The 8,920-nt window shown below is 38.5% G+C and overlaps 3 protein-coding genes across 3 annotated transcripts; 2 read left to right on the plus strand and 1 right to left on the minus strand.

Annotated features, from left to right (window-relative positions):
• Window positions 1–128: 128 nt before the first annotated feature.
• On the plus strand, window positions 129–527 carry LOC6560696 (defensin). The gene has a single exon (XM_001986787.3). It carries the CDS (start codon window positions 147–149, stop codon window positions 435–437), a length of 291 nt encoding a protein of 96 aa, XP_001986823.1. The 5' UTR covers window positions 129–146; the 3' UTR covers window positions 438–527.
• Window positions 528–1,656: 1,129 nt separating this feature from the next.
• On the minus strand, window positions 1,657–4,186 carry LOC6559581 (calcineurin subunit B type 2). The gene is made up of 4 exons (XM_001986788.2): window positions 4,025–4,186; window positions 3,797–3,836; window positions 2,657–2,955; window positions 1,657–2,591 (listed from the first exon to the last, which is right to left on the minus strand). Exons 1-4 carry the CDS (start codon window positions 4,025–4,027, stop codon window positions 2,421–2,423), a joined length of 513 nt encoding a protein of 170 aa, XP_001986824.2. The 5' UTR covers window positions 4,028–4,186; the 3' UTR covers window positions 1,657–2,420.
• Window positions 4,187–5,047: 861 nt separating this feature from the next.
• LOC6560315 (kynurenine 3-monooxygenase) lies at window positions 5,048–7,763 on the plus strand. The gene is made up of 3 exons (XM_001986789.2): window positions 5,048–5,318; window positions 5,808–6,854; window positions 7,466–7,763. Exons 1-3 carry the CDS (start codon window positions 5,229–5,231, stop codon window positions 7,706–7,708), a joined length of 1,380 nt encoding a protein of 459 aa, XP_001986825.1. The 5' UTR covers window positions 5,048–5,228; the 3' UTR covers window positions 7,709–7,763.
• Window positions 7,764–8,920: the final 1,157 nt, after the last annotated feature.

Below are 8,920 nucleotides of genomic sequence, written 5' to 3' on the forward strand. Positions count from 1 at the left end.
CGAAAATTCTTAGTAAACTTCCCCATCGGGAATCACTTAAGTGGACAGAATAAAAACAAAGACACACCTTGGCTCTATAAATATCGTGTGCAACACGGTGTAGCATCATCATTTCCGAAACAGTATCCCAACCAATCACAACTACAATGAAGTTTATCGTGTGCTTCAGTCTACTGGTGCTAGTGGTCTACTCAAGCCAGGCACATCCTGTGGCCGAGGAGCAGCTCGTGGAGCAGGATCAGCCCCTAGCAGAGGTCCAGGAGGTGGGAGTGGCAGAAGCAGCTGAGCCCGAGTTGCATTCACGTCAAAAGCGTGCCACCTGCGATCTGTTGAGCAAATGGAATGTGAATCACACAGCCTGTGCTGCCCATTGTCTCGCCAAGCGCTTCAAGGGCGGCTATTGCAATAACAAGGCAATTTGCGTCTGCCGCCGCTAGAGGACGCCAGGCAGATGAATGTTGAATAAAGAACAAATACATTAAACATAGAGCATAAATAAAATGTTAAACTTGACGCGTTTAGTAGTATATATATAATATATTTATTTATTGCTTCAACGAGCCGCCTAACTGAGTTTCCCTTTAAGACTTGTTGTTGTTGTTCTTGTTGTTTTTGTTGCAGCTGTGCTAAAGAGCATTTCGTATCTTTGGCTGACTTACAAATTGCATTCGTTATAAACGTTTGTTATTTAAAAAATTGATTAGGATTAGCTAACAAATTGAATGGCGATTGTGCAAAAAATTTGCTAATTGTAAAATTTGTAACATGCATATCAGTAATTCTTTTAACTAGTTGTTTTTTTTTTCTTTTGGTTTTTTTTGTAGTTTTTTTTTTATATAAGTTAAGTATAAAACTTGTTAATCAACCGTCATATGTATAAATTATTCGATTTTGTCGTATATTGATTTGATGTAATTACTAAGTTAACTTGATTAGAATTAGTTGTAAGTATGTATGCAATATTCATATACATATTAACTATAGATATATTTATATATATATATTATAATTGAGAAAATGTGTTATTATTATTATATATCATATCATATTTGTTGTTTCCCTTAATAATTTCATATTAAACAATTTGTTTTATTAGTAAAAAAGAGTTAAGAACATAGCACAGTTTTTTTTCTTTCGTGTTGTTGTGTGTATTAAAATCTCCATAAAATTGAGTTTTATAAAGAGTAGATGAATATATAATATAGTATATAGTGTGTATATATTATATATATATATATATATATATAGATGTATATATATATAAGAGGCTAGCAGAGTTCATTGTTTTTTTGTTATCTTCATGCACACTTGTATAGATTTCGTTTTTGGCCAAATCACAGGAGAATTAGAAGTAATTAACAAAATGAGACATACAAAAAGTCAGGATTTAAGAGGGAAAAGATTGTTAACCGATATCTTAATAGCATAGCATACCACAAGAAACATACACACAGATACACACATTCGTACAATCACACACACACTAATGCACACTCAGACACACACACACAGAAATAGTTTAAATTAGATATTATAGTTTAAAGCTTATGAACACTGTTTTTGTGCTTTGCCAACGCGTTTGCATTTAAACTGGTGTTGGGCCTCTCGTTTGATTATAAGATTGCATTTAATCCGAATTGAAAAGTGCATTCAAAATTTGTTGATTAAAAACGCTCAACTTGTTGCTTTATTTGCTTATTCTTCGCTTCACTTCTCTTCTCATCTCTTCAATTTGTAATGTTGTTTTTGCTTTGATTCAATTCAATTCAATTCGTTACGTGTATATTTTGTTGTATAATAAATTATGACTATATATTTTAAGAAGTATGTAAGTAGGAGGCGCACAATTTTCATTATTTTCTCTCTTGCCTATATATGTAAATATATACAAATATGTATATAGTAATATACATATGTATATGGTGTATCCAGCGAATTTTGTGTTTTGTTGTTGTTGTTGTTGTGTTCGTGTTTCCCTTTCAGTACTTTACTTTACGACTTAGAGATACAACTTTTAAAAAATTGTGTGTTGCTTTTTTTGTTTTTTGTTTTTCTTTTAGAAAATATGATATATATATTATTTCGTAGGATCGTTAAAGCGAGTGATTGAAATTGGCTCACTGACAGCTGTGTAAATATTTCGTTACTCGTTCTGAACGCACAGCTTGATAACAATATGTAAAAAAAAACAAAATAAAACAAAACAAAACAATTAAATACAAAATAAAGAGAGAAAACAAATAATATACATATGAAAATAAAAGTAATATATATAAAAAAAAAATAAATAGTAACTAGTGAAAAATATTTGCATTACGCATATATATATAAAAAAAAGTACACGTTACTCGTAAACCTATATGCAGCATCAGCAGTTGCCATCATCGCGGATCAACGCACAGCTAGCTAGCTAGCTAGCCTTAAACATCAACAACCATCTTCTTGTGTATATCCGTATTGCCAACAACCGAACAGAACTCGTCGAATGATATTTTGCCATCCTCATCCTTGTCCGCGAAACCGATTGTCTTGTCCACAATCTGTTGCAGTTGCGTGTCTTTCAAATTGTTGCCCACCATCATTTTTAAGACCTGTTACAAATAACAATTTAATATCTGATTTATTTGAAACGCATTTGGTTTGTTGTCGAACGCACCTGAAACAGTTCGCCATTGGAAATGTAGCCATCATTGTCCATATCATAGATGCGAAATGCGAACCGCAATTTTGACAATTTATCACCTTTAACACTGAACTGGGAGACACCCTGAATGAACTCCTTGAAGTCCACCTCACCGTTGCCATCCGCATCGAAAATGTCGATGACACGCTGCACGAGCGGATTCTGTTGCAATTCCGGCAGCGACATAAACTCATCCACACTCAGTGCACCCGAATTGTCCAGATCCAGTTTCCGGAAACGTTTGCCCAGCCGACGTATTTCATCCGCATCGACTGTGTGTGCGTGTTTGCGATAGATATAAAAGTTGATTAGTTTTTGCTTTTGTTTTGATTTTGTTGTTGCTGCTGCTGCTGCTGCTGCTCTTTGCTGTCTGCTGTTTGCTCGAGTCTCGAGCACACATAAGGTGATTTCATAAGCTAATTATTCGAGTTGCACGTGTGAGTGTGCGCCCTGTGTGGCTGCGGCTGTGCCTCTGGCAGTGGCTGCCTATACAATAATGTGACCGCTTTATTTTTAGACCATCCCCCGAACTGAGATGACAAAGAAAATGTTATTGATATTCACCTAGATCGACAAGAGAGGCTGAAAGCTAATTTGCATTTGACATGCGCTCCTTTCTTTTTGGATTAAAATTACACTTTTATTTTTCAACTTTAAAACACACGCATATGGAACTAGTTCCGTGAACTGTAAACAAACCACTAATAAAAGCTTTATATTTACAAATTTGGCAGTGTTGTTGTCTCGCTCTGGCAAATCGGGCAGCATTACTAACAAGTGTCATTTACACATTTCAATGACAGCACGCAACTGTTAACTAACAAGTGTCATTTCAGCATAATTCGTATTCAATTGGCAAATAAATTGCCCGTAAAGCTGCTGCTTGCTCTGTGCAAACATTAAGTTAGCCAAATAACTGTATGTATGTATGTATTTAAATGTGCAAATGCAGTTGGAAATGTTGGAAACGCAAGATATTTCGGTGCAGGCGTTCATTTTGTCGACACAAAATTATTCAAATATAGCAACGTGTTTTAATATGCATATTTATGAGCAGCAGCGCCTGGCCAAATTCCATTCAAAAATGGCATTGACAGTGGGAAATTTACTTACAATTCGAGCACATTTCCATTGGCAGCGACGTTTCATTTCCCTGCAATTAATAAGTAAAGATGTTGCCAAATTAGTACGTTTTTAAATACAAACAAAAGCAGCAGCAGCATTCGTTTAGAAAAAGCTTCTCGAATGTATGTAGCCAAAAGCCTATAAAAGTTGCGTATTTTTCGCGCAGCATTTTTCTAAAATTAAGTTCGTTTCGTACGTGCTCACGCAATTTATTACCATTTTGTGTTTGGCCTTTTGTGGTCGATTTCCTTGGAAGCTATAAATGTATAAACACTAACGTCGATCTTTTTCTTGGCAATTTATAAAAGAATTTGACTTTTTCTTTTGGCGACTGCGACAGCGACACACTTTTGTACACAATGGCGTCGGACTATTCACAGGTATCGCGCACAAGAAGTCAGCTGTTCGAAAATCGGTGTGACCAAATATGCAAATTCTTACGTACGCACGCATGCTTCTAGGCGGCCAATTTAAATTGAAATGTTTTTTGTTGTAGATTAGCTTTTCTGCTATATTTATGCCGTAATTCTACTCATTGCACTTTCAAAGTATTAAAGTGTGCAGTTATTTTGGATGATAACGCAAGAAGAGCAGTACGTTCGCAAATCAGAGCTTACAGAGCTGCAAACGCTCTCTCAATTGGCATCGATAACAGAGAATCGAAACTGCAATCGATTTATTTGCAAGGCATCTGTGCTCGTTTTTGCAACGGCTTTTTGATTTTCATTTTGAGTTTCGGCGCCAACATTAAAATTATTCATGGTTTACTTATAGTAAATAAACTACTGACACCAATTCAGAGTAATCAACGAAAACGTGAATCAGTAACAATGCATAATGCATGTATTACTGTATCTTCTCTTCTGTTTTGATTCCTTATGCATGTCCCAATAAAATTGAATACAAAGACCGGAATAGATTGAATTTTAGATGTGTGATTTCTCTTTGAACACTTTTATTGATTTTTCTCTGTAACAAAATGGTAAGCTGGGCAAAAACACGTATTGAATTATTGACCTACCCATAGTATAAGTTTGTAATAGTATCTTAAGATAATGTGAACAAGAGGTGTTAGCTCGACATTATGACTATCATGTCTTTGCAAATTGGATTGCCCTTTGATAACTGTTCCGCGTGCAATTGAAAGTGAAAACGCTGCTCGCAGTCTGCGGCAGTTGCCCCACTGACGGGAATTGCGGCTGCAGTTATAGAGCTTCCCCGCCATCAGTGTGGAACTCGTATTTAGTAGAGTGTACTGTCGGTGAGATAGCATTTACTGCCTTCACGTATTTTTATCATAATAACAAAGACCTGGTAACTACGTTGCTGCAACTGAGTCTCATTACCCGTGCGACACCCCAAGCGAACGGTCATAAGAACTCCAATCCAAGTCTTCCAACACAAAGACGAACCCAAAATCATGTCACAGAGCATCAGCTATACCTACTCAGATAGCAATGGAGTCGCAGCCGCCCCCAGACGCAAGGTGGCCATTGTAGGTGCCGGTCTGGTAAGTATTTATTAGCTCTTATCAGCGTAGCTGAGCATCTACTTCAAGCCCGTGGGATTAAATTGCCCAAAAATGAGAATGTGTGGCAATCATATATGAATATAAAGATATGTCAAACAAAAGACGTCTTATTGCGAGAATTATCATTTACATCAAAAAACAGAAAAGAACTAGAACAAAAAGAGCTCGGCGCTATACGCTAAAAGAAATAATAAAACGAAATGAAATAATGCTATTTTAGTCCTACAAAATCGCAAATTAGAAGAACTTGAAAAGTAGTTGAATAAAGAAAACTAGTAAATATTATATATATAAACAACAAAATAATGAATCGACTTCAGGTTTCATCAAGATAACTTAAAAACTGATGGATTAGTTAGGCTAAGAAATAGACGAACAGATGGACATGTCTATATCGTAGAGTTTATTTTATCTGATCAAGTATATATATACTACTTAAATTATTATATCCTTCAAATGGATTTGTAGGTTGGCTCCTTGGCCGCCCTGAACTTTGCACAGATGGGCAATGAGGTCGATCTGTACGAGTATCGCGAGGATATACGGAAGGCGGAGTTGGTCCAAGGACGCAGCATCAATTTGGCGCTGTCGCAGCGGGGTCGCAAGGCACTCGCCGCGGTTGGGCTCGAGGAGAAGGTGCTGGCGACAGCGATACCGATGCGTGGCCGAATGTTGCACAATGTGCGCGGACGCACCAGCATCGTGTTGTATGATCCGTGCACCAAGCAGTGCCTCTACTCGGTGGGTCGCAAGCAGCTGAACGAGCTGCTGCTGAATGCCTGCGATGCATTCCCCAACATCAGCTGCCACTTTGAGCACAAACTGGCCACGGCCAACATTGCCGAGGGCCAAATGCAGTTCCGGCGGCCCAACGAGCCGCAGCTAATCTCGGCCAGCGCCGATTTGATTGTCGGCTGTGATGGCGCCTTTAGTACGCTGCGTCAGCAGCTTGTCCGCACTCCGGGCTTCAACTACTCGCAGGAGTACATCAGCACCGGCTATCTGGAGTTATGTATTCCCGCCAAGGATGGCGAGTTTCAGATGCCGCCCAATTATCTGCACATTTGGCCAAGGGATTCGTTCATGATGATTGCCCTGCCCAATCAGGACAAGTCATTTACGGTCACGCTCTCCATGCCCTTTGAACTGTTTGCCGAGCTGAAGACGCACCAGCAGCTGTTGGACTTCTTTCGTCAGCACTATGTGGACGCACTGCCGCTCATTGGCGAGCAGCAGCTCATCAAGGACTTCTTCAAGACACGGCCACAGCATTTGCTGTCCGTCAAATGCAAGCCGTATCATTTTGCCGACAAGGCACTGATCCTGGGCGATGCTGCACACGCCATGGTGCCATATTATGGCCAGGGCATGAACGCCGGCATGGAGGATCTGACGCTGCTCAGCTCGATACTCAGCCAGCAGCTGCCACTGGATGTGGCACTCGCTCAGTTCACGGAGTCGCGCTGGCGTGACGCCTACGCCATCTGCGATCTGGCCATGTACAACTATGTGGAGGTGAGTACGGCTTCAAGTCAGCTCCAATTAATTGGCAATGCCCAAAAAGTAGATCTGGTTTCGATAAACATTTCCTGTTCGTTTTAAACGACTTTTTGAATACAGTTTTATTTTAAGTGAATTTTCTATTTAATTTTATGGTTAGATTCTGTATTCCGAAACTAGAGTCGTATTAGCTCGAATTTTTGAAGCCATTAAGTATCTTTCGGTTCATTTATTTTTGGGAACTTTGATCCACCTAATGATTATTGATTTGATTAAAAAACAATAAAAATAGTGTCGACCAACATAATAATTGTCAACAACAAATTGTTTAAAAAATCGATTTGCATTCATTAAATTTGACAATAATTTCGACAGAGCTGCTGATCAAGAAAATATATGCACTTGATGAGGTCAAAGATTTCTTAACTCTGATCCAATGTTTATTAATTTATTTAATTTAAAAGCAATGCACTTAAAATCCAGAAAAATACTATATAATGAGTTAAGATTAAAATTTTAAGTTACCATAATAACTTTTGAAATCTAATCGTCTTAGTGGCTTTATCTTTGGTTTTTTTTGTTTATTTGATTTTCATAATAAACAACGTTGCTTTGATTTATTGCAGATGCGTGATTTGACCAAGCGTTGGTCCTTTCGCTGCCGCAAGTGGCTGGACACGACACTGTTCCGGCTGTTCCCCCGCCGTTGGGTGCCGCTGTACAACAGCGTCTCCTTTAGCAGCATGCCCTACAGCCAGTGCATCGCCAATCGCCAGTGGCAGGACAAGCTGCTGGGCCGCCTGATGACCTTTACGCTCCTTGCCAGCCTGATCGCCGGTGGCGCCATCTATGCAAGGCGTTTGCGCTAATGCATCAATATTCTTATCATAATCAAATTGTATATTTGTGCTAAATTTTATAGAAAAATGGTGTTTGCAACTTTTTTTGTTTGTATTTTTCTAAGTACTCTTCTTGTGTTTCACTCAAGAGGAATACATATCGATATATATAAATATATATATATATATATATATTTGTAGTTAGCGCGTGGTTTGTTACTACGCATTCAATTTGGCAATCTAAATATGTATGTTTTATTTATTTCTGTTTATTTGCGGCGTCGAATGGCAATGTGCAAAGCCAAAAATATGTCATGCCAATGTACAAATGCATTCATACATCAGACACACTCACACCCACACAGGCACACACACATGCACACACATTCTCAGCTAGTATCACGTGTACAATGTATAGCGGATATTGCATAGAAGAGCGCAAATCGTTATGAATAACATTACTCATTGACTAAATGCGACGATGAAAATAAAATGAAGGGTTTGGCAGCACTGAAATTACAAATGGCAGCACTGTCAAGCAAGGCCGGCGCTTTCTCTAGACGAGCGCGCGCTCGCGCTCTCGCTCTCTCACTTAATTTCAATGCCGACGCCGGCCGGTATTTTTTTTTATGCCTTGCGCTTGCAATGACAACACATTTCACATTACACGAAATGCGTGCGCTGATCTTCAAAGTTCGCTCTCTCCATTTCTCTCATTATCTCTTTATGTTGCTGAAAATTTCGCACAGAGTTGTCAGAAGCAACAAGAAACTTTTTGCAAAACTAGGCTTAAAAGTGAAAACCCCGCCACAACAATGAGCTGACCCAGTGCTGTGAAATGAGGCAGAGCAAAGTAGTGAGAGCGAGAGCGAGAGAGGTGAACATTTATTCGACGCTCAAATCGACTATTTGTTGTTCATTTTGGTACGATTATAATTTGAATATTTAAATGAACATGTATATACACACACACACATATGTATATCTATATATATGTATATAAATACATATATATATACGATGATGGTGTGCTTATGTAAATTTTGGGTGTATAAACATACATAGATGTTGTTGCTATATGCCGCCGGCGATTTAGTTATTTGTGAACATTTCGCTGCTCACTTTTTATATTCCGTTGTGTTTTTCTTGCTCTCTAGAATCGTTGTCGTCGCACAGTGGACTGGCTATTTTCTGATACGACAGGTAGGCAAGTGTTATCGAAAGAAAAGCGAAGGCTGCATC

Source organism: Drosophila grimshawi, unplaced genomic scaffold, assembly GCF_018153295.1.
Source record: "Drosophila grimshawi isolate 15287-2541.00 unplaced genomic scaffold, ASM1815329v1 contig_1367, whole genome shotgun sequence".
Taxonomy (NCBI): domain Eukaryota; kingdom Metazoa; phylum Arthropoda; class Insecta; order Diptera; family Drosophilidae; genus Drosophila; species Drosophila grimshawi.

Coding starts and splice junctions, on each gene's coding strand:
- LOC6560696 (XM_001986787.3), top strand. CDS start 147: ATGAAGTTTATCGTGTGCTTCAGTCTACTGGTGCTAGTGGTCTACTCA.
- LOC6559581 (XM_001986788.2), bottom strand. Junction 2,956..3,796: donor AATGGAAATGTGCTCGAATT/GTAAGTAAATTT, acceptor ACGCACACACAG/TCGATGCGGATGAAATACGT. Junction 2,592..2,656: donor CCAATGGCGAACTGTTTCAG/GTGCGTTCGACA, acceptor TATTTGTAACAG/GTCTTAAAAATGATGGTGGG.
- LOC6560315 (XM_001986789.2), top strand. CDS start 5,229: ATGTCACAGAGCATCAGCTATACCTACTCAGATAGCAATGGAGTCGCA. Junction 5,319..5,807: donor CCATTGTAGGTGCCGGTCTG/GTAAGTATTTAT, acceptor ATGGATTTGTAG/GTTGGCTCCTTGGCCGCCCT. Junction 6,855..7,465: donor CCATGTACAACTATGTGGAG/GTGAGTACGGCT, acceptor GATTTATTGCAG/ATGCGTGATTTGACCAAGCG.